Raw genomic sequence first — 25,537 nt, 5'->3', positions numbered from 1 at the left:
ATGACCGTGTACACACAACAAGCGTCTGATGTGAAAGTGAAGCGGTGGCCATCTTTTATCCTCAAGGTTCTTTCTCCTCAGACCCAGAGCCAAGGACTTTAAAAGCTATTTCCAGCCGCCTTCTCCGTCAATTTCCTGTGACGGGGGTAATTTTATCTGTGAGAAAGGATGGGTGTTCCCACAATAACCTCCACACACAGCTCTTATCACACACCAAACCATGCACCGCCACTGAAAAAAGGGAACCATTCCAATCATCTGATAGTCTTTTTTTTCCTGCTGTGCCGAGTGCCGATATCTCACATTCCAGCAGATCAGTGCAAAAAGTGATATGCATGCAATGGTCTGGAAAATATGACCAAAACAGTCTCGACTTGTCAGACTCCAAGAAAATGAAAGAAAAGCAGCATAAACAGCAAAATTAGGAGTGTTAATTCAACTCAGAGTGTTAAATTTAACACTTTTTCTGAGTTTATATAGCTCTCACAGATTATTTTAGTTAAAATTACACTTTGAAAAGTGTTATTGTTTTAACTCTTTAATAGTGTTAAATATTTGACACCCTTGGTGTTGTTTAAATCAGTCGTTCTCAACCTTTTTTGAGTCGCGACCCCCAATTTAACATGCACGTTGTCCGTGACCCCCGCTCACTGAACACAATCTCACAGGCACAGTTCAGATCACCAATAAAAGAAACAAAATGATCAAAAAAAAGACACAAAATGACCAAAAAAAGACACAAAATGACCAAAACAGACACAAATTGACCACAAAATGACCAAAAAAGTCACAAAATGACCAGAAAAGACACAAAATGACCAAAACAGACACAAAATGATAAAAAAAAGGACACAAAATGACTAAAAAAAGACACAAAATGACCAAAAAAGACACAAAATGACTAAAAAAAGACACAAAATGACCAAAACAGACACAAAATGATAAAAAAAAGGACACAAAATGACCAAAACAGACACAAAATGATAAAAAAAGGGCACAAAATGACTAAAAAAAGACACAAATTGACCACAAAATGACCAAAAAAGACACAAAATGACCAGAACAGACACAAAATGACCAAAAAAGATACAAAATGACCAAAAAAGACACAAAATGATAAAAAAAAGGGCACAAAATGACTAAAAAAAGACACAAATTGACCACAAAATGACCAAAAAAGACACAAAATGACCAGAACAGACACAAAATGACCAGAACAGACACAAAATGACCAAAAAAGATACAAAATGACTAAAAGAAACACACAATTGCCCCAAAAAAAGACATTAAATGACCAAAAAGACATTATCACATGAACACATTAACACAGTGGAGACAGAGCTGACTTCCAAAATGATTTGGTGACCCCCAGAAATCATCTCGGGACCCCAATTGGGGTCGGGACCCCCAGGTTGAGAACCACTGGTTTAAATGACACCACATAAGTGCACTTTTAACTCCAAATCGTGTTATTCCTTTTCACTTTGAGTGTCAATTTTTAACATACATTGTGTTATTTTATGACACATTAAAGTGTATTTTTAACCCTAAAATCCTGTTATTTCCTTTCACTAATAATTAACATTCATTGTTTTCTTTTACGATACATTAAAAGAACATTAAAAAAACAACACTCCAGATTTTGCTGTGTATCTGAGTGAAAGACGAGGAAAAAGACATCTGAAGTATTTCAGGTTTGGGTTACCTGACAAACGGAGACTTTTCATGTCTCATCTTTGAAGAACTTCCCCAAAGTTTTCTGTCTTTATGAATTAAAAATCAAAAGTGTTGTTGAGCATTAATATTGCATGTCGGCTGGCTTGTTCCCCGTGATAATTAGCTTCCACCGAGACCTCCATTTAACTTCCACTCTGTTTCTGTCGCTTGTTTTAAAACTTTTTCTCCTTAAAGCTTCAAGTCATTTCTGCAGAGCAAGTACAAAAAAATATGACCCAACAATTAATCTAGTTAAGGGATTATTTCAATGAAACCTGACATGTTTTTCTGAATGTTTTACAAGACTCCATTAACATTACTCGTTACATAATCATAATTGAAGACGCGGTTACTGTTCCTGTCAAGATTTGTTTGTTTTCTGTAGTGCTTTTACTCAACGCGTGCTACAAAACAACCCTTTTACTGAAATAAATTAAGGTTAAGTGAACTGACGTGTGCAGAACTTTATAGCTTTCTGGTTTGAAACAGGAAGTAGCCAGAGGCTGAGAACTGTTTTAAGCCTCGCTGTTATTGAAAATGCAGCAAAACAAGTCAGATAGTTGCTCTTTTTTTGCTCAATGTGGCCATTTATTTCACTTCAATCTAGTCCTGCAGCTTCATGAAACCAGCACAATCGTGGCTAGAAGTGGAAACAACTCAAAAATGTCTTTTGTGCAGAATAACACAGTTATAATAACATGAATAAGAAGTTGAATTTATCTGATTCTTTTCTTTTTAATTGGAATGGAATATTTTTTTAATTGGAATGGAATGCTTTTTTAAATTGGAATGGAATGTTTTTTAAATTGGAATGGAATGTTTTTTAATTGGAATGGAATGTTTTTTTAATTAGAATGGAATGGTTTTTTTTAAATTGGAATGGAATGTACTTTTCCAAGTGTCCAAAAGTGTCATGAATATTGGAAGAAAACAACTTTTTTGCAACTTCTAGTTGCGACCTCTCCCCTCGGCTCTGTGTAAACAGCCGGCTGTTTCTGTCTGATTTTCAGTGAATATTTTATCACGTAACTATTTGTCTCAGCTTTATCAGTCATATCTTCCCAGTTGCACTAAGGAGTGCAGATTTTATTGTTTTTAACAGGATTTAGTTATTCCAAAAGGTTTATTTTTTGGCGCCGTTTTAAATGAGATGTAAAATTAAGTGACTAATAGAAATATCAGAATTTTATGGGGTTTTTTTCCCTTTACTTTTCTCACAGAAACTAATATAACCTATGATGCATTCAAGGATTGTTGGAAAGTTAAAATTCGGATGATAATGCCTGTTTTTACAGTTTCTTTCTATGATAATCTGTATATTTTTGGCGATCTCTTAAAGAAAATGTGAATTTTGCCGGTAGGATGGTGGAGTTCAGAGGGTTAACTGTGTTAAATCTTCCTTGAGTATAAAATATTTGTCACGTTACTGTTCGTCTCAGCTTAATCAATTATATCTTTCCAGTTGCATAAGGGACGCAGAATTTAATATTTTTAACAGGATTTAGTTTTTTCCAAAAGGTTTAATTTTTGGTGATGTTTTACATTAGACATAAAATAAAGTTGCTGACAGAAATATCACAATTTTAAGCATTATTTCCCTTACTTTTCTAACAGATACTAATATAACCTATGATGCATTCAAGGACTGTCAAAAAGTTAAAATCCCGATGATAATGCCTGTTTTTACAGTGTCTTTCTATGATAAACGCTGTATTTTTGGCGATCTCTTAAAGAAAATGTAAATTTTGCCGGTGGGATGGTGGAGTTCAGAGGGTTAACTGTGTTAATTCTTCCTTGAGTATACAATAAGTAGCATATTGCATGTGTATCTTTCCCATAAATGCTGTTAACAGATTCTTCAGCTGGAGGCTAACAGGGTCTTAACCCTTCAGACTCACGATACGAGCCAGCTGGCTGGCGTGAGGCTTTCCAGGCTCCAACAGGTGGTCAAATCCCTCCAACTTCTGCCAGAAAACACACTTCGTATCGTGTCTGTCCTCAGATAGTCAGGGTGTGTGTGTGTGTGTGTGTGTGTGTGCAGACATGCATGTTTGTTTGTTTGTGAGGGAGAAAGCATGCTCAGGAGTTAATGAAGCAGTCATACGTGTTTTCTTTTCCCATCTGTCCTCCTCACAGAGACTTTACTTATGATTTATTCATTTTGAAGATTATATATAAATTAGATGAAACTACACTTATGCACCAAGTACAAAAGGCAATTAAATTTAGAGGAAATGGTTTAGCTTTCTTTTTCAAAACGACTATTTATTCACTGTACACTGCAAAAAACAACTGACAAAAAATAAGAAATAACTAGAATAAAGCAAATGCATGCTCGAAACAACGAATCATCTGCCAGTGCAGTAAGTACATATTTATTTCTAACAATTCTTAAATAAGTAAAAATATCTAGGAACTGGAAAAACCAACGATAGCTTGAAATAAATCCAAATCTACTTATTTTGAGCAATTGTGGCTTGAAAAGCCCGACTGAAACATTAAAATCAGCCAGAAATACTTGAAACGAGCACGTTTTGGTGGTAGAAAATGCTTTTGAAATATCATTTAAACTACATGCAACTAAAACTCTCAATTGGAGCCAATATTTTAGGTAAAAACTCACCATATTCAACAGTTGAACAGCTTTAAAAGCATGAAAAAGCTCACAATGTCAATCCTAAAAACAAGTCTTTACACAATAAGATAACTACATAAGCACATAAAAATAAAAATAATAATTAAATAAACACATGAAGCTATAGTCAGTAGGTAAAATATACTCAAAACAATATAATTACAAGATACTATTGCTAGATATAAGATGAAAATACTGAAAAGCTTCATGTTTTTAACAGGACTTAGTGATTCCAAAAGGTTTAATTTTGGTGATGTTTTACATTAGACATAAAATAAAGTTACTGACAGAAATATCAAAATTTTAAGCATTATTTCCCTTACTTTTTCTAACAGAAACTAATATAAGCTATGATGCATTCAGGGACTGCTGGAAAGTTAAAATTCCGATGATAATGCCTGTTTTTACAGTTTCTTTCTATGATAAACTGTGTATTTTTGGCGATCTCTTAAAGAAAATGTAAATTTCTCTGGTGGATGGTGGAGTTCAGAGGGTTAACTGATTTAGCAGTGTTTATTCACACTTTATTTATTTTTAAAGCAACCTATTTATTTCCCTCCCGGAGCATTGTGTCACCCTGAACCTGAGCAGAGCACAGAGTCTTTCTATGTCTCGTCTCTGGTGGTTGAAACTGGACGCTTTGACTCGGTGCAGGAGACGATGCAGAGAGATTTGTTTTCTGACTGATGAATGCTGAATATGAGTGTTTCAGTTTGTGTTAAATGCAGGCTTACAGCATACGAAGGCCTTTTATAGATGGTATAATGAGTTGGATTGTCTTGTGGAGGTGGATTTTTCGGTAACAACTAAGTGATGTTTATAGATGGTTTATAAACCAATTATTAACCATTTACAAACTGCTATACAAATTTAATCTTTAAATGTTTTCAATCAATTTCTTAAAGGTTTATGAATCATTTCAAAATCATTAACATACTTAATATGGTGTTAAAAATGTTAAAATGAGTGCAAATAAAACTATTAAACTATTAATTATAATTTAATTGTTAATGGTAAAGTAACTATAAACTTCCATTAATATACCACCTATTTGTCATTTATGAATGATGTAGTTAGTTAAAAATTAATAAATTATGTATTTACCTTTCTAAAAGGCCTATATACAGTTTATAAATGCTGATTAAACATTAATAAACTGTTTACCATTTACAAATGATGGTTATTGTAAAGTGTTACCGATTTTTCTTTTGCTCTCATTAAGTTATTGCTCTAGTTTGTTGTGTTTGTCGTGTCAGGCTGGTTGCACAAATTATAATCATCTCCTTATTTATTTGCCCATGAATTCAACTAGTTGAACCTCCAGGAAGAGCAGCAGGCTTTAAAGACAATTGTCACTGAAACCGTGAAATTATAACGCCTCGTGATTCCATTTGGCCCAAAGACTTTTTTAAAATTCAGTCCGATAACATTCAGAAAGTCCAGAAGAGCTGAATAAATAAACAATTTAATTATAATATAAGTTACCGGAGCGCTGAACCATGAGATGTGTTCTTTGAGCCCATGAATGTGCAAATTCTGGTAAATTTTATACATAAAATTGACCTCAGGCGCCACTGAGCAACTTTCATAGGAATGAACAAAGCCGTTTTCCATCTCTGTGTCCATCTTAGAGCTGTGTATTGACAATAATCTGGAGATATGATACATCTCCTTTTCCTGAAATTTATATATGCACCTTTTGCTTTTGTTTTTGCTGATGTGAAGTGAATTTCCGCGTTGTGGGATCAATAAAGATTGATCCAATTTAATCATATCCCGATATGATATTTTGGGATACTATTAGCAAGGTGATATAGTGCAATTGCCCCCCAAATATATAGGGAGTTTTCAGAAAAACTAATCACATAAATAACACGTTAAATGCATATAAATAGTTTATTTTCATGCATTCAGACTCTTTTCGTTCTTTTTATACACCTAGGGTTAAGACCTGCTACTCTGCTAAGCTAATTAACTTCAGCAAGTGTTAGCAAGCTAATTAGTAAATGAGCAAATTGCAATTAAAATGCAAACTCTTTAGCTGCAAAAAAAGCTCGGGGAAAAATCAGTAATTTTCAGATTTAGCAAAGGTTAGTTTAGGCTGTCAGACTTTAATTGAGTGCATCTTTCATTTCTTATTGTTTTAGATATTCAAGGATAAAAGACTTATATATTTTTTTCCCTACAGTCCATATGGATAATCTCCCAAAGCTGTTATCTCCTGTTGTTGGATTTCAAAGCATGTTCAGCAGCTCAGACTGTAAAGGAGCCACCAGGGATGAGAGGATCCTCAGGCAATTCATTTAAATTCACACGTATGGAGTGAATCACACGTGTGCCCTCTCATGCAACTTAATGCTACTTAAAGTATTTCCTCAGAGTGGGAGAACACATGTACTGAGTGTGGTACGCAGCAGGGACTCCTGGTAAGCACCTGTGTCACCTAATGCATGAAAAAGACACATCTGCTTTGTGTTCAGGGGCGATACTTTGCAATCTGGAGCATGTAAGAGTGAGGAGAAATCTGCTTTTGTTTAGTTTTTTTGTGTTAAAGCAGATAATTAGCCAGTGTGATAACTGACCTGTGCTAAGCTACGTTCTCTCCCCGGATGAATGGAGCGTGCATGATAATTAGACGATGCACTGACCTGTAGTTTCCCTGCTAATTATTCTTCTCTGCTTCTTTAAATTAGCTGAAACATGCACGATTAGAAGGTGTCAGCTGTGATAATGACAGGAATTAAAGCCGTCATTGGTGGCAGAACAGCTTGAAAAACAATGGGAGCCAACCAGCAGAGGGCCCATAATAACAGATGAATGTGTGGTTTGTATAGCGAGATTATATTATATAGTTTGGGATTTTTCATTAGATTTAGTTTTAATTTCGTTGTCAATTTTTGTTCGTTCTAATTAGTTTTTAGAGTGTGTTTGCTAGTTTTAATTAGGTTTTATTTTTTGGAAAATGCTTAGTTTCTGTTTAGTTTTTATTAGTTTTAGTGTTAGTTTTAGTTTTGTTGTAATGGGGTATTTGTTGGGTGCCAGATTCAATAAGGTCACAATAAATGTTTCCTTTATTTCCTTTGTCTGATCCATCTCAGCCCCCAAAAGTTTATTAATTCATAAAACCAGATAGATGAAATATATTTCATATCAACCAAAAAGGTTTACGTTATGAAAAAAGTTGACAAAGACGAAAACGAAGGACATTTTCACTATAATTTTAGTTAGTTTTAGTTAGTTTTGTAACCACAAAATACAGTTTCAGTTATCTTTTTCTAAAAAAAACCCTCTTTTTTTATTTTTATTTCAGTTCACGACAATCTTTTCTCAATTCTAGTTTTCATATTTTAGTTATTTTTCGTTAACTATAATAACCTTGGTTTGTAGACACTGAAAATAGATGCTTCTAATCCATGATTTTGGTTATTATTTGGTTTGTTTCTACTCTTTGGAAGTGAAAGGAAACTGGAGACTTATAAGTAACTACAAAGCTGCTTTTTCCACATTGCTCATGAATGTTTTGTCTCCAGCACTTCTTCTGTGGTACCACAACTTGGAAATCAGTTGCTGTGATTCCATTTCTTCCATTATATCACTGAAGGCACGCTCCTCTCTGAGGACGTATTACAAACTACTTCACACTTGAACATGTGTTTCAAACTCCTGGTAAAAGGAAAAACCTGTTTCTCCTAGGAGTCACAGCACAGCGTTCCATTTACAGACGCTAAGCGATGCTGAATAAACACTTTGTGTGAGTGAGCGTGCAGGAGGGTATTGCTGAAAATGTTCCCAGGGTAAATGACGCTTTGGAAAACTTAAATCTTTTTTTCTCGCTCATTGTTCTGCAAGAAAACCTGCAATGTAAGGTATAATCAGAATGGTGCATAGTGTTTATGTTGGATGAGTTAATCGACGGTGTGTCTGAAAGTGTGGAAAAGGACTGTTTTCACCTAAATGGACAAGTTTGACCCTAATGAACTGGATAAGCTGGACTTTAGGGGTTACATAGCTGGCACCAAGATATATGGGTGTAAAGATAATAGGGGTATAATACACAATGGCTACCTGGTTTAATTGTAGTGTTTTCTTCTGCTTGGAAAATGACTAAAATATCAAATTGATGACCAAGTTTTTGCAAGTTAATTTTATGTCAAATGGCTAATCGACTAATCCAAGCAAAGCATTTCCACCTGCTGCAAAATTGCACAAAGCAATGCACAACTAATGCAACTTTTTAATTTTTACGCCCATTGTTGCATAAGTAGCAATGTACCTGCACCCATCTGTGCACCCATAGGTGTGTTGTACGATGCATTGTTGGTGTATTTATATCTTGAAGCAGCAGAGGGCGATTAACCCACAAAAAACTGGTCCAAAGCCAATGGTGCAGTACTTTTCTGTTATTTAAAGGCCATATTATTCTGATAGTAAAATGCACAAACAGAGGAGGCTCCACAATGTACATAAATGCAGAGAGAGGTGCAGAAATGCTCCTCCTCCTCAGTTAAGTAGGTTTTTGGTGCATTTTCTCAAATGCAGTCAAATTATGTTGTTGATAGGACAGCAGACAGAAAACCGTACCTAAGACAATGGCTGTCTGGTTTAATTTTGTCTTCTGCTTGGAAAATGACTAAAACATCTGATTATCAAAATTGTTAGAAAATGTTTGTTTTTTTGTCAAAATGTTAATTGACAAATAATAGAAAAGCACTTCCACCTGCTGCAAAATTGCACAAAGCAATGCACAACTAATGCAGCTTTCATTTTTACGCCCAGTGTTGCATAAGTAGCAATGTACCTGCACCCATCTGTGCACCCATAGGTGTGTTGTACGATGCATTGTTGGTGCATTTATATCTTTAAGCAGCAGAGGGTGATTAACCCACAAAAAACTGGTCCAAAGCCAATGGTGCAGTACTTTTCTGTTATTTAAAGGACATATTATTCAGATAGTAAAATGCACAAACAGAGGAGGCTCCACAATGTACATAAACGCAGAGAGAGGTGCAGTAATGCTCCTCCTCCTCCTAAGTTAAGTAGCTTTTTGGTGCATTTTCTCAAATGCAGTCCAATTATGTTGTTGATAGGACAGCAGAGACAAAAAACTGTACCTAATACAATGGTATCTGGTTTTAAGGTGAAGGGGAAATAACCTTCTGATTGATTTAATTCACTTGATTAATTAAGAGAATTTGTGCACAGAATATGCTCCACTTACCAAACAAAACAGGACATGGACACGCCCTAAATGCCCATGCACCATGCACTTTAGACCGCATGCTATAGATCATTTAAAAAAGAGCCCTGTAACTTTAAAAACTGCACCAAAGTTATACATTTAGGTCAGTTCATTAGTCATAAGGAGTACTGATCCTGTGAAAACAGTTGAAAATCCCCCAAAGTTCCCAATCTCCATGGAAGTGTGTAACTAAATCAGTGGAAAAGCCCTTTAAGAAAAGCTATTTATACTTCAAGGACAGATTGAGAGGAGCAGCATCCAGCGGACATTCCCAGTTACATTTCCTCTGATGTAACACACACACCTCCACACACACACACACACAGACACACACACACACACGCTGCCTCTATGGCCATTACCAGCACACTCTAATAGCCACGCTCAATTAAGCACACCTACACCCAGCAGGCAATTGGCGCTCGTTAACCTGCAACCTCATTGAAGACACCATGCCTCGTCACTAATGACACTCCCCATATTCACTGTGTGTGCATGCCTCTGAATAACCCTCCTGGCATGCAGGCATGCTGTAGTGATTATGCTAATTGCTTAATTATTCAGCAGAGATAATAAGTCAGCATGAGATGATAAAATCTCACTTGATAATTGAGTTAGATACCTAGGTAAGGATAATAGGAAATTTCACACTGCAGAGCAGCATAAAATTAAAGCTTAAAATTCATTATTTGTGTTAATGAAATGGAGGGAATGTATAACCTTCATTTTAAAGGCCACATGTTAATTGGAGTTTATTTTTGGGGAATATTTCTGACAAATGCATACACTGCAAAAAAGCCAACTTGTATTTTTTCGCCTAAAACAGTGATTTAAGTTGGTAAAATTTGGAAATATAAATTATTGACATTTAGGGCAATAATGTAAGTTAGCACAACAAAGGAAGCCAGTTTTATGCTAAAAAAACAGTTTGTGAGTTGTTGTTACTTATATCTTTAAGTTGGGGTTCACAACAAGGGACAATAGTTCTGCTAATTCTTATTTCTTTGTTGTGAAATGCGGGAAAGCGGTGAAATTCTGTCATTAGTGAAAGCTAGCGGCTAACTGATGCTAGCGGCTAACTGATGCTAGCGGCGCTGCTTGTTACAGCTACAAAAGTAGCCATTAGCGTATCAATGCTAACTCAAAATTGTGGTCGCAACATTAGCTGACATTTCATAGCGGCGTTACAATCGTGCCAATTCAGCACATTGCAGAAGTTAGCAGAAGTAAGGATTAAAAGTTATTACAATGTAAAATTATAAATTAGTACAACTTACAGTTGAGTTGACAAAAATCTGAATTCAGAGTTGAGCAAACTAAAAAAAAAAACTTAAAATATTTAGTTTAATTGTCCAACTTAAAATTTTCTTTGTTGCCTTGACATTTTGAGTTCACCCAACTTTTCTTTTTTTGCAGTGTAGTTTTGTTATGGTAGCTCTTAATCAAGCTTTGTTAGATATTATTCATTACGCAAGTGTTTTATTGTGAAGGATAGACCGGAAGTAGTGTGTGGTTGGTCCGGTAAAGTATTGACGGTTGTTGTGAAGAGGAATAAAAGTGAGACTTCTCCTGTTGAAGACAGCTATTCGTGTCCGTTTATTATTCTATCATCCCTCTAGTATAGACGCCCTTATACTCAGTTACACAGTGTACTGATTAAATGGCAATATCACTCTTTGCAAATGTAAAAAGAAATTGCAAAATATTGCTTTGTGCTTACCCTGAGTTTCTCGTAGCGGTCGCTCAGTGCTGCCACCTGGTGGTCCCTGTGCCTTCCTACCAGTTTGCACAGTGAGCAGATGAGCTGGTCGTCAGTCACACAGTACATGTTCACCTTCTCCTCCTCGTGCTCCAGGCACTGGAGCCCCCTGAGGTGGGAGTCGGGCATGGGCTCGATGAGCCGGTGTCCGGTGAACGGCTTCTTGTTGGGGTGCGTGGCCCTGAGGCACTCCTCGCAGTACGACACCTCGCACGTCACGCACGTCTTCACCGCGTCCTGCGGCGGGTCCTGCTCGCAGAACTGGCACTGGACCGGCTCGGGGGGCGTTCCCGGGCTGGACATGGCGGCGCTGACTGGGACCAGCGCCAGCCGGTTGCTCCCTTCCTCGCCGGGAGAGTTTGGCCCGCTGAGGGGCGCAGGCAGCGGCAGAGGAAGAGGAAGAGGGACCCCCGATGAAGACGAGGCCCGCTGAACTCTATCGATTATATTCTGTAATGTCACGTTTCTCTTGAGTCCTTCTAGTCCGCGTTCAGGACTCAGGGAGATGACATATCTGCAGGTGGGGCACTGGAAGGCGCCGATGCTCTGAACGGATTCGTTGGTGGCGCAGTGGGAGATGAGGATGCGGTGGGCGCAGCCGAAACAAAGACTGTGGGCGCAGGGGAGCAGCAGAGGGTCTTCAAAGAGCTCCAGGCAGATTGGGCAGGTCAGCTCTGACTCCAGAGTGTCCATCCTGCTCAGAGGAGGCCAGGCGGGACCGGGCGCAGCGTCAGCGAAATCCAGAAGAGCCGCTCAGCTGTCTGCAGGCCGGAGACACGGAGAGAGAGAGAAAAGGGGAAAGGAAAGCAGAGGGATTTGTGATTAAATGGTGTGAAACGGCTTACTTCTCACTGCTTTCTTGGGAGGACTTATATCTCAATGAAGCAGACCAACTGAGTGGACTTAAAGAATAGCAGAGTGTTAAATGCTGGGGTTTCTTAGTCTGTGTGCAAAGTGAAAATAAGGGGACAATTGATATCTGCAAGGACTCACAGATTAGTTTCAAAAAGTTCTGTCGCCTTTAGAAAACCAACAACAATGATGCCAGTAGTTACAATAGATTTTTAAAGAAACAAAAACAAAGAAAACCAGCCGAGGACTCTCACAATGCATGGCTGCAACCCTGACATAATTCACCACTGGCAAGAAAACAAAGAGGTGAGAATGTATGGCGGCCTCCACTTTTATGGAAAACCCAAAAACACACACTGACAACACATATAGTATCATTTACTGGAAGAAAACACGAGAGCAAAGACAAATATTGACAAGCCAGAGAGAATGGAACAAGAGCTGTGCTGACTCAGTAAACATACAGTAACTCTGCAGTTATCTATGTTACAAAACATACTGTGACCAGTTTTTGCACTGTCATCATTCTTATTGTTGCTGATTCTGCAGATGCATGCAGACACACAAAGTTTGGACTAAGCTCTAAGATAACCAGATTGTTGTTTGGTAGCAGACTCGAGTGCAAATGTTGTCATTTTGTTATTAGCATGAGCCACTTAAGTAACTTTGCAGTAATTGCTCTTTTATAGATTTGCAGCTCAAGCAGAAATTTACCAGTTGACATTGGTCAGCTTGTTGACCAATGCAGTAGTTAGTTCACATAGTTTAATTCCTCAGTTTGAGTTTAAATAAGATAAGATTTTCCTTTATTAGTCCCGCAACGGGGAGATTTCCAGTATTTCAGTGGATAGCAAGATGGAGACGAGCTCACAAAAATAGCAAGTAATAGTTAACAAGCAGTATGAACTAGAAATATAAGAAAAGATAAACAATTAAACAAGTAAAAACTATAGAATAAGTTAATTTAGATACGTGGACATATTTATAAAGTATCAAAAACTTAAACAAAAGGAAAATAAAATGTAGGAAATTGTATACATGTTGAAAAGGATTTGTAAATGTAAATTACATTTCTCTTTTGAGTATTTAATGCCATGTCGTTTATCTGTGTTAAATTAGATAAAATGTTCCTTTATTAGTCCCACAATGGAGAAATTTCCAGTATTAGAGCAGCAATACAGAGAGGAGCTTCAATAGAAATAACAAAACATGGTAAACAAGCAGTATAAACTAGAAATATAAGAAAGGTATTAACAATTTAGACATGTAGGAATATAAAATAGGGAAATAAAATTTAGGATTTATATGTTGAAAAGGATTTGCAAATATTTGCTTGCTGTAAATGTTACGTTTCTCTTAGCATCCCAATACAAAATTCACTCAGTGGTTTCTGTGACATATTATACTTGCAAAATACCGTTTAAAAATACAAAAAATTGATTTATAGAGCAGCCTATGATGCCACAGCTCCCCCTAGTGGAGAAGTATGCAGCCCTGACTTAGAATTAAGACATGTAGGAATATAAAAAAGGATAAAAAATAGGGAAATAAAATTTAGGATTTAGAAAATTGAATACATGTTGAAAGGGATTTGCAAATATTTGCTTGCCGTAAATATTACGTGTAGCATCCCAATACAACATTCACTCTGTGGTTTCTGCAACATAATAATATACTTGCAAAATACCGTTTAAAAAGACAAAAAAATGTATTCATAGAGCAGCGTATGATGCCACAGCTCCCCCTAGTGGAGAAGTCTGCAGCCCTGACGTACAATTTAGACGAGTAGGAATATAAAAAAAAGTATTTTAAAAAAAAGGAAATAAAAAAAATATGTTGAAAAGGATTTGCAAATATTTGCTTGCTGTAAATATTACGTTTCTCTTAGCATCCCAATACAAAATTCACTCTCAGTGGTTTCTGTGACATAATATACTTGCAAAATATCGTAAAAATACAAAAAATTAATTCATAGAGCAACATATGATGCCACAGCTCCCCCTAGTGGAGGAGTCTGCAGCCCTGACGCTGCTAAATAAAACTATAACTTGCGGCGCTGATAACTTCTTCCCGCAGGATAGTAATAAGAGTCTAAGTGACACTAAGTTTTGAACGCTCAGCACTCTGTGGCACTGTGAGTCTGTTGTTTGATACGAGGTGCAGCAGTGGCAGCTGCAGGCACAGCTGCAGTCAATCGGTAATTAGTGCACATGTCCGTTTATTCCCCTGCAGAGAAGACGAGTCTCGATTTCTGTCTGACCTCCGTGTGCCGAGACGCGTCTATATAGAACTGGTGGCTGCTGTTTATTTAGTTTGTGTTCGCCTGCAGTTTGATTTGAGAGTTTGATTGTGCCTCAGAGGGAAACCCACACACTGACACGTGACTTCAATCTACTTAAATCAACAGCCAGTAGTCAGTGTCTGAGTCTGGAGATGTTTAAAAAGAAGCTCTCTGCTGTTTTTGTTAATTATTTCTTAGTTTCAAATGTGCAGAAATGTCGCATTTGCTGCGATAAGCACATCAGTGAGACGACTGAATCTTGATTACTTCGTTCCCAATCAGTCTTATCTGTCTGAGCAAAAGTTAACTTTGTGTCTGACTCGGTTAGAAATTCAATGCAGCACTTTTGAACAAACGCCAGAGGGCTGTTAATATTGTGAGCTATAGTTTGTGGCAGCAAAACTGCTGAAAAAAAAATCTTTCACCTCTGAAAACTTTTGCAGGATTATATAAAAAACCTATACAAAGCCTTTAGGGAAATTGAATAATTATCGGCTGAGGGACATGGATCTCTGCAGGAGCAAATAAAAGCAGTATAAGAGTGAAATAAGTTAAATCAATTGAAAATAATACAATAAAATTATATTTTGCTGTGTGCATATATTCAAGGAAAAGCTGCATAGTGGACATAGAAAATATTTGCAAATTGATGCTATATAACGCTCAAATTAACACCGTTTCTGCAAGTAAAACCTCCACAAATCATAAATAAATGCATATATTGTTTTGTGCATGTATTCAAGGAAAAGCTGCATAGTAGAAATACAAAATAATTAAAATTGATGCTATATTACGCTGTAATAACACTGTTTCTGCTAGTAAAACCTCCACAAATCATAAATAAATGAATATATTGTTTTGTGCATGTTCTCAAGGAAAAGCTGCATTTTGGAAATACAAAACAATGCAAATTGATTCTAAATAACGCTCGAATTAACACTGTTTCTACAAGTAAAGCCTGCACAAATCATAAATAAATGCATATATTGTTTTGTGCATGTATTCAAGGAAAAGCAGCCTAGCGGACATAGAAATTAATGCACATTGATGCTATATAACGCTCAAATTAACACTGTTTCTGCAAGTTAAACCTCCACAAATCATAAATAAATGCATATATTGTTTTGTGCATGTACTCAAATAAAAGCTGCATAGTGGAAATAAGAAATAATGCAAATTGATGCTATATAACGCTCTAATTAACACTTTCTGTTCATAAAACTGCCACAAATCATAAATAAATGCATATATTGTTTTGTGCATGCATTCAAGGAAAAGCTGCATTGTGGAAATACAAAATAATGCAAATTGATGTTATATAACGCTCAAATTAACACTGTTTCTGCTCGTAAAACCTGCACAAATCATAAAAAAGATGCTCTCTGAATGAAATAAATGCACATGTGAGGCAGTACACAGTGTGTTATATTCAGCAGATGTCACTGTTTGCTGAGCTTTAAGGCTCAGTGCGTCTGAGTGGACCACCACTCTGCATACTCCTCCTATTCTCCATCTTTCTGCATGGTTTGCTTTCATCCTCTCCACTGCAGATAAACTAAAGTCGCCCACGATATCCGAGGCCAGATAACATTCATCTGCTCTCCGAGATGAGCTGCAGGATCAGAGAGTGGATAGGAGAAGAAAAAAGATTTATTCTAAAGAACTGATGTGAGTCAGCAACTCTGATCTCTTATTTCCAAATCAGAAAAAGGAAAAGGCCACATTTTGAAATGAGGCAAAAAATGTGAGAAGAGGAAGAGGAATAGAGTGGGAGAGAAGATGGAAGTGATTCAGCAATCTCACGCTTCAAATGAAATGAAATGTGTTTGGAGCGACTGTAAACACAACAAATCCTTCGAGACACACACTCACATACACTTACACTTGTCCAGACACGTGGGTACACACTCAGAAAAAAAACACACAGCAGTTTCTCTAAAGCAGCTACTCTCAACCAGATGATTTCTGGGGGTCCCCAAATCATTTAGGAAGTCAGCTCTGTCTCCACTGTGTTAAAGTGTTCATGTGTTTTAGTCTTTTTGGTCATTTTGTGTCTTTTTTTGGTCATTTTGTGTCTTTTTGGGGTCATTTAGTGTCATTTTTTGGTCATTTTGTGTCTTTTTTTTTGGTCATTTTGTGTCTTTTTTAGTTATTTTGTGTCTTTTTTGTGTCTTTTTTGGTCATTTGTGTCTTTTTTAGTTATTTTGTGTCTTTTTCTATCATTTCTGCAGGTTTTTTTGGTTATTGTGTCTTCTCATTTTGTGTCCTTTTTGGTCATTTTGTGTCTTTTCTGGTCATTTTGTGTCTTTTTTTTATCATTTTGTGGTCAATTTGATTCTTTTTTGGGTAATTTTGTGTCTTTTCTGACAAATCCCAAAGTATCAAGTTGTTTCTTTCCAAGGAGTCTCTGGCTTGAAGCTGACTGTTACACACTCAGGAGGTCAGAATGGACCTTTAAACTGATAGCAAAGGACTTAGATTAAAAGTAACAATAAAATATAAAAAAAAAATATATCAATGCACAGACAGAGAGATGTTTTAGTTGTTGTCTGCTTCATTATTTGTCCAAAATGCGTTGTATCAACTGAGTTTGTATGCTATACTCAAAAAGGTTGAGAACTACTGCTTTAAAATAACCAAAGAGCCTCTCTCGTGTGTTTATGTTTCCAGATATTGAAGCTTGTTGACAGTCAACTAAAACTTGGACAGCTGAAAGAATTCACTAAATCCTGATGCTCGTGTTCAATGTGTTCAAAGCATATAGACAACAGAAGTCTGTGCATGTACACAAGAAACAAAAATGTAAACCCACACAAAGAAAGCAGCTCTGTGGCTCCATAGGGAACCTGGAGCAGTGTGTGATTAATCATCAGGAACAAAGATGTCACATGTCTTAGTCATTTCGTAGCGAGGCGTTCAGGTACGGAGCCAACAACACACACACACACACACAAAAGATTGGAGTGAAAGGATGATAAATGGAATTGAATGTGCTAAAAGCTCCACTAATCAATATTTCCCGTGCAAACAAGGGATCAAGTGGTGATGTATAATGTAAAAGGGGTTTGCTAGTTGCTACAAACTCTTCGTATTATCACCCAGAGGACGGTCGGTCAGAAGGAGAGGTTTAGGTTTGCAGACTGCAAATGAATGTTAATGTTCATTTGTGCAGTGAATTCAATTAAAAGAAGGCCTTAGTTGGTATTAAAATGTCTTAAATCAATCTCTCAGAACTCTTTAAAATGCTCAGACATTAGAGGTAGGGTTTTGTGGACTTGTGGTTTTCTGACATTGTAAAAGCTTACAATAATTGGTACATCTGTCTGTTTTTAATCATTTCCTGAGAGCCCCTGGCATTAAGAACACACAGATCTGTGCAGCAGAACCATCAGACATGTGTTGTACCTTAGAGCAGCAGTTCTCAACCTTTTTGAGTCTCGACCCACAATTTAACATGCATGTTGTCTGCACAGTTCAGATCACACAAACTCAGTTGATACGACGAATTTTGGACATGAAGCAGACAACAACTAAAACATCTCTCTGTCTGTGTATTTATATATATTTTTATATTTTATTGTTACTTTTAATCTAAGTCCTTTGCTATCAGTTTAAAGGTCCATTCTGACCTCCTGAGTGTGTAACAGTCAGCTTCAAGCCAGAGACTCCTTGGAAAGTAACAACTTGATACTTTGGGATTTGTCAGAAAAGACACAAAATTACCCAAAAGAAGAATCAAATTGACCACAAAATGACACAAAATGATCAAAAAGAGACACAAAATTACCAAAAAATTACATAAAATGAAACAAGAAATGACTCAAATTGACCAAAAAATGACCACAAAAGACACAAATTGACCAAAAAAGACACAAATTGACCAAAAAAGACACAAAATGACCAAAAAAAGACATTAAATGAAAATCATCTGACCCCAAGGTTGAGAATAGCTGCCTTAGACCACATGCAGAAGTGCAAATTCTCAGAATTAGGCTTTTTAACTAAGATTTTGTAGCATGAAACCAGTACAGAGGCCATGCATATGAGGCTTGGTGGTGTACTTTATGCAAAAAGTGTTTCCATCTGGGCCTGATGGGAATCAATGCAGTGGAATCACATGTAGAGGAACATAAACTGTCAATAAGTTCCTCCAACCAACGCCAGCAGCGTCTCTCTGCTGGCTCTGCTGCTGTTTTTCCACTGGGAGGATCAGTGGCGTCCAGCTAGCGTGCAGCGCTACCGTTAGCATCGCTCAGACCTGGAAAATGCCACTGAGCACTTTACTCAAAGTTCAGATGATTTCACCTTTGACCTAGTTTGCAGCTGACCTTTCAAAGTGCAACTAATGATATAACCGCTTGGGATGTAGAGACAGAAGAGAAACTTTACTTTGTGTACAGTTTGGGGAAACACATTAAAAACATACAACCTCCAAGATCTCAACAGGAAAAGTAATGCATGGCAAAATGCATGGCTGAATAGATGGATAGTTGAAGAACTTGGCTAAATATAATGACGCTTTAACCCTCTAGAGTCCATAAAGCACCTGCACTTTACTTATTTATGACGTGAAGACATAAAAATGAAGCAACATTGAGTCTCTCCATCAGCTTCCTTCTAAAGTTCTGGCTTGAAACTCCATGCACATTTTTTTTTTTTATGATATTCAGCCAAGTAAAACTGGAGATATTGTCAAATATATTTAGTATAAAATATTGAACTAGATATTATCCTCATTTTACCTGTTATATGTTATATATGCAACCTGTATTCATATTTGCAATATTTAAAATTCTGTGTTTTGAAACATACATTTTCAAGATCAGATTTTATGTTTCTTTAGTTTATTTTGGGTTCAAGCTGAAAAAACTGATGCCAACATGGCATGGTGAAGATTTTTAACATATTTTTTAACTGACATAATTGCCGAAGATTTCAGAGGTTTAATCCTGTTCTTTATCCCGTTAAAACATGTTTAAAAAAGTAGTTGTTACGTGTTAAAAACAGTGATTGCTCATATGATTTTCATGGGATATCGTCATGTTTTATCGCCCTCAAGTGGCCAAAAAAATCAATAAATAAAGCTTCAAGTTTGATGCAAATCGTGCCAAAAATGTCCAAACTATATAATAAAAAGCAGCAGCACTAGTTCCACTGACAGTAAACCTGAGGACTGTTTGTTCCTTAATGGAACACCTGGATTAAATTAAAACAGGGTTATTATGGCCATAATCTTATATGGCTAATTTCCTTTTTAACACAGTAACACCTCTTTTAGCTGCTCCACAGTGCTCTTATTGTGTAAGATTGTTCTCCAGACTCTTTTTTTTCTTTAAGCCCATGTCTGAAGCCTGATCGTATAAAAGAGGAAATAAATCTAACTCTTTATTAAAACCAGACAAATCTGCAGCCTGTGCAGTGTACATTGAGCATTGTTAATAAAATGTATCGATGAAAAGTGTTATTTTCTCTCTTGAAGTCCCAGAATGAAGCAGAGAAAAGTCGACTTATCAAGCTTGCCTAATATTGTGCACAGCATGCAAAATATTGTTCTAATTGTTATTGTTTATTGTATTTATTTATTTTTTGCACTACCTCAGACCTGAAGCTTGTTATCATAGTTGCAGTTTCTTTTTGCACAACTGTTTTTTATTATAAATATTTAACCTGTGGCTCTGTTCATTTTTACATGTTGCATTTTTCTTGTTAATAATTTTGGGGTCTTTGTTTTTATCCTTGTGGTATCGAAAATGGTATCGAATATTTTCCTGAGTATCTGTATCGAGTTGAAAAATCTTAGTATGGTGACAACCCTCGTTAATAGTGCAGGGTTGAGATTAATCCAGTCTACAGCAGACAGCATTTTATAGAATATGTGGAAAAAAAAAAGTTGCTGGCAATGTTGACGTTGACGGGCTGCAGCCTGACAGGAGGGGGGAGGGAGGGGGGCTACAGGAGCTGCAGGATACAGAGAATAAATTCATTTTATTCTGACAAAAACAAACACAAACCTAAAGTTGACGCTGCAACAACAAATTGAGCACAAAATGACCAAAAAAGACACAAATTGACCACAAAATTATCTAAAAAAGATACACAATGACCAGGAAGACACAAATTGACCACAAAATGATTTAAAAAAGACACAAATTGACAAAAAAAAGACACAAATTGACCAAAAAAGACACAAATTGACCAGAAAATGATCTAAAAAAGACACAAATTGACCACAAAATGATCTAAAAAAGACACAAAATGACCAGAAAAGACACAAAATGACCACAAAAGACACAAAATGGCCAAAAAAAGGAAACAAAGACACAAAATTACTACAAAATGACCACAAAAAGACGCAAATTGACCAAAAAAGACACAAAATGACACAAAAAGACACAAAATAACCAAAAAAAGGACACACAAAACACAAAATTACCCAAAAAAAAGACATTTAACCCAAAGTGTCAGGTGAGACGGGGTGAAATGCCTCTCAGCTCACTATAGGTGACACTGTTGAACCGTGATGCAGCACAAAGGAGACAGAGAGGAGCATGCCAATGGAAAGAGAAAGAGAAGTGCAGGAATGTGAAAAGGGCTTTGAGACTGGAGGAGGAAATCAAATCCAGGCGAGGTTGTTTATTTTTCCCACCATCACTTTGTGCCTCATGAGTGTCGGAGCTGCCACTGTGTGAAAGGCTCAAACGTCAGTACCGATAGTCTTCAGTGGGGGGCGATACTCAGCTGAGAGCAGATTCCTCCTTTAGTCCCTGCAACGCATCATGCTGCATGCACTAAACAAACTCTACATTTATATTCTGTATTAAGGTTGTCATGATGCTAAAATGTTCAACTCGATACCGATACTCAGGGAAATATGCATGTGTAAATGTAAAAATGAACAGAACCACAGGTTAACCCTCTGGAGTCTCAAAAAGCACCAAAGCATGACTCCTTCATCACATCCAGACTTAAAAACAAAGCAGACTAAAAAAAATACACAAGAAGACACAAAATGACAAAAAAGACACCAAAAAAAGCACAAAATGACTAAAAAAGACACAAAAAGACTAAAAAAGACACAAAAAAGACACCAAAAAACACACAATATGACTAAAAAAGACACAAAATGACTAAAAAAGACACAAAAAAGACACCAAAAAATACACAAAATGACAAAAAAAGACAAAAAATAACTAAAAAAGACACAGCAGACACAAAATTACCAAAAAAAGACACAAAATTACCAAAAAAAGACACAAAATGACATGAAAAGGATTAAAAAATGGACAAAACAGCCCTATAAGACTCCATATTGTTAAATATTTATAATAAAAAGTAGTTGTGCAAAAAGAAACTGCAACTATGATAACAAGCTTCAGGTCTGAGGTAGTGCAAAAAATAAATAAATACAATAAACAATAACAATTAGAACAATATTTTGTATGCTGTGCACAATATTAGACAATATTTTGGTCATTTTGTGTCTTTTTTTGTCATTGTGTCTTTTTTGGGGGTAATTTTGTGTCTTTTTTTGTCATTTTGTGTCTTTTTTACGTCATTTTGTGTCTTTTTTTAGTCATTTTGTGTCTTTTTTAGTCATATTGTGTCTTTTTTTAACTCATTTTGTGTCTTTTTTAACTCTTTGTGTCTTTTTTAAGTCATTTTGTGTCTTTTGTCTTTTTGTATCTTTTTTTGTCATTTTCTGTCTTTTTTTTTTGGTCATTTTGTCTTTTTTAGGCAAGCTTGATGAGTCGACTTTTCTCTGCTTCATTCTGGGACTTCAAGAGAGAAAACAACACTTTTCAGTCACCAACATTTATGTAAACTTATTAACTCAATGCTTATGTATACTGACACTGTCTCAATAAACCTAATATGGGCATACTACGTGCCTGATTCATTTAATTATTTATTTATTTACGTTGTTTATAACCCTATTCTGCAGTAACATACAGCCCCCATATGTTCTAAAAGAAGGTGCGAGCTCTTTGTTTGTATTTTTTCTCTCTCCTTCCTGTTAATAGTTGGCATCCTTAACAAAGAAATGTGCCCGGTTACTATGGAAACACTGTTTCTACATTAAAGCCACTTAAAAGCAAATTGAACGTACTTCACATTGGTGCCAAGCGTTTTCAAAAGCTTAGTATTTTTAGTTTGCTTTATGCAACTTGAAACTCTCCCTGACAAGCTTCATGTTCACCAACTGGAGGCTAAGAGTGCAGAAATATATATTTTTTTACATTATTTTGTGTCTGAGCTGCAAAGATCAATCAAATATTAACTCAGTTCTCAAATTCCACCTTCTTTAAGCTGATTCACTGCAGGTAAAAACATGTTGTTTTTTTTTAATGCATGGGTCAATTTTAAGGTTTTAGGCTATTTTTCTCCCATAAAATCTTTCAGAAAAGTGGAAATAAAACATGCAAAACAAACATTTAGTTGTAAATTTGACTATATCTTGTAGCTTTCTACTAAATTGACTAAAAGTGATCATTCTCTAGCAGAGTACTGTGAGCGGAATAAAAATAAAAAAATAAAATAAAAGTTATTTCCTTCTGTTAAGAGCACTTCCATAACTTAAAAAATAATATAAGTTCTGCCTTTTCAATTAATTTATTTGTTTATTTTTTATGTATTTATTTTATATATATGTTAAATTAATTACAATTTGGGGAAATACATTGTGGAGGATGCAACATTTGTGTTAATCCTCCTATTTAATTTCCTTTAAAAAAATATATTTATATAGGTACATATTGTAGTCTAAACCTTCATTAGAAAGCTCCAATCTCCTGCACAATATTATGTGTTTTACATGTTTTATGTGAATTGTATTTCATACTTTGTCTTCAAATATTCAATTGCATTAAGAATGTATGAAATATGTAGAGGCATTTTGCTAAAAATGACACACCAAACTGTCCAGTTTTATTCCTAACTATATTCAGTCATTCATACCCTGATTTATGCAACATTTTGTTCCTAAAAACATGTCAAATGTATTGTTTTTTTATGGCTTTCGGACTTTGAATCTAATATATCAACAAAAAAAATAACTTTGCATATTTTCCCTCGACATAAATCTGAACAAATTTCAAATTAGTGCATATTTAATGAGTTAACACCTCATTTGCATACCTAAACATAACATTTCATAAAACTTGTAATGCAAAACAATATTGTCTTAATGTAAATAACAAACTGGGGAAGTTTCATGGTGATATCTAGAAGTTAAAAAAAATACTTTATGCACCTGGAGTGTCTCTAACGTGAACATTTTCTGTTTTATTTTCTCAGAAATCTAAATATATTTCAGTTGTGCACACATTTGAGACATTTGAGAACGTTATCTCAGGCTTTGGGAAACACTGATTGACATTTTATTTACCGAGCGACTTGTGAAATAATGGAGAGCTGACAGTTGCAGGCCTAGTTTGTTCAGGATGTGTTATAATCCTATTCTACACTGTTCACAGCCACTTCAGCATGCAAAGAGTTAAAGCTAACATTAACATTCTGATCTGCTCTTTAATTAATGTGGGGACGTTCAAACTGAGCCAATGATACCTAAGATAGTGATAAATTTGCAGACACATCCCAACAGTCTTCTTGTTTTAATGTTGAAGGGACAGATTTATTAAAGTGGGCTTGTATAAGGTTCTTCTCCATAGATGGTAGTTGGCTTGTTCCCAGTTTAGAGAAACCACAGAACACAGAAGCTAACAATATACTGCTACACTGCAAAAAAAAAAAAAAAAACTGCCCAAAATTTTGCATTGATATGAATGGGACGGCCGAAAAAAAATGAGCGAAAAAGAACAATAATTGGAGATTTTTAAACGTCTACTTCTCCGGCATAATTTCACCTAGAGACTCCATTTAAACTTTAAACAGTAGACACAAGTCTTGTGTATCGGTGTATTAATCCACGTTTCGATAGGTCTTATAGTTTTTTATCAATCCCTGTTCAATGACCATGATCATTTTTGGAGAAATTCTGAGATTATAATGGGTGTGTATTGCACGGAATGTTCGTGTCACAGTGTGTGACATCATCGCCAGAGTGTAGAGGGAGAGAAAAAATTGTCAAAAAATAAATTTGAAAACTGCGCTCCAGGCCGCAAATTCCACTCTACAGAAATAATTTATACATAGAAACGTAGGAAAATTAGTCTTCTCCCTCACAATCCTCTGGTAAAGCTGTCAGAGTTATAGTTTGGGCGTAGGACGCACAGATGATCCACCAACACCACCAACAGCCTCATTGGGTCCCATATTAAAAACACAGGAAGATTTATGAAAAAGGGAGATGTAACAGTTTTTTCAGATCGCTCTAACAAAGCTGTTTTTTCATTTTTCTTGAAAAAAACAACATATGTAGACGTTCAGGAAGAACTCAGGACGCTCAAAGTGAAGTCGGATCAATGATAGGTATTATGGTTTTGCCAAAAATGCTTTCTGTTCGAGGCCAGAAATTCCAGTCTGTCCACCTCTGGCTGCTGTCACTGTTGCGGAACATTGGCAGTTGGTGCCAGTTAATTCTGTTGATTGCTCTGCTCTGATTGCCTTTGCTATTTGATGTAATTACAGTTACAGATACACACACACACAGTTCTAGTTAGTGTTTTTATCTTGTTTTTAGACACCTTTTTTTTTACAGTGTATGGACGGAGGGGCTGCAGGAAAAACATATTTAAGCCCCCTAAAATAAGCTACCCAATCTGAGTTAAACGTGCTGTGTTTAAAGTCTTTACCTGGCCGTCAGAAGTTCTTCACAAGTGTTCTTCAAGGTAAAATTACTGTTTTTATCAAGGGAGTCTGGTGGCTTTGAAGAGCGAACAGATGGACACAATGTCTGCCGTTCCTTTTCTGAAAGGACTGTCTGATTGCAAAGTAAAGGCGTCTAAATATCCCTAAATATAGCTTCCACTTCTACTGAACACATGGATAAGTAAAGATAATGTTCCTCATGCAACCCCACTTAGAAAATGATCCATTTCTGTGTGCGAAAGACACCTTTTTTGTTATTTCATGGCTTGCAACAAGCTGACTTTTTGC

At 36.2% G+C, this 25,537-nt stretch overlaps 1 protein-coding gene across 1 annotated transcript in view; it reads right to left on the bottom strand.

Moving 5' to 3' along the window:
• Positions 1 to 25,537, bottom strand: part of LOC131962867 (E3 ubiquitin-protein ligase Midline-1-like) — a 73,279-nt gene that overhangs the window by 33,556 nt on the left and 14,186 nt on the right. Inside the window, exon 2 of the mRNA XM_059327960.1 lies at positions 11,311 to 12,110. Within this exon, the coding sequence (XP_059183943.1) occupies positions 11,311 to 12,042 (732 nt within the window). The 5' untranslated portion in view covers positions 12,043 to 12,110. The remainder of the gene's footprint in view (positions 1 to 11,310; positions 12,111 to 25,537) is intronic.

The sequence above is a fragment of the Centropristis striata genome, chromosome 24, assembly GCF_030273125.1.
Source record: "Centropristis striata isolate RG_2023a ecotype Rhode Island chromosome 24, C.striata_1.0, whole genome shotgun sequence".
In the NCBI taxonomy this organism is placed as follows: domain Eukaryota; kingdom Metazoa; phylum Chordata; class Actinopteri; order Perciformes; family Serranidae; genus Centropristis; species Centropristis striata.
The sequence above is the reverse complement of the archived record's forward strand: the minus strand, read 5'-3'. Positions and strand labels throughout refer to the sequence as shown.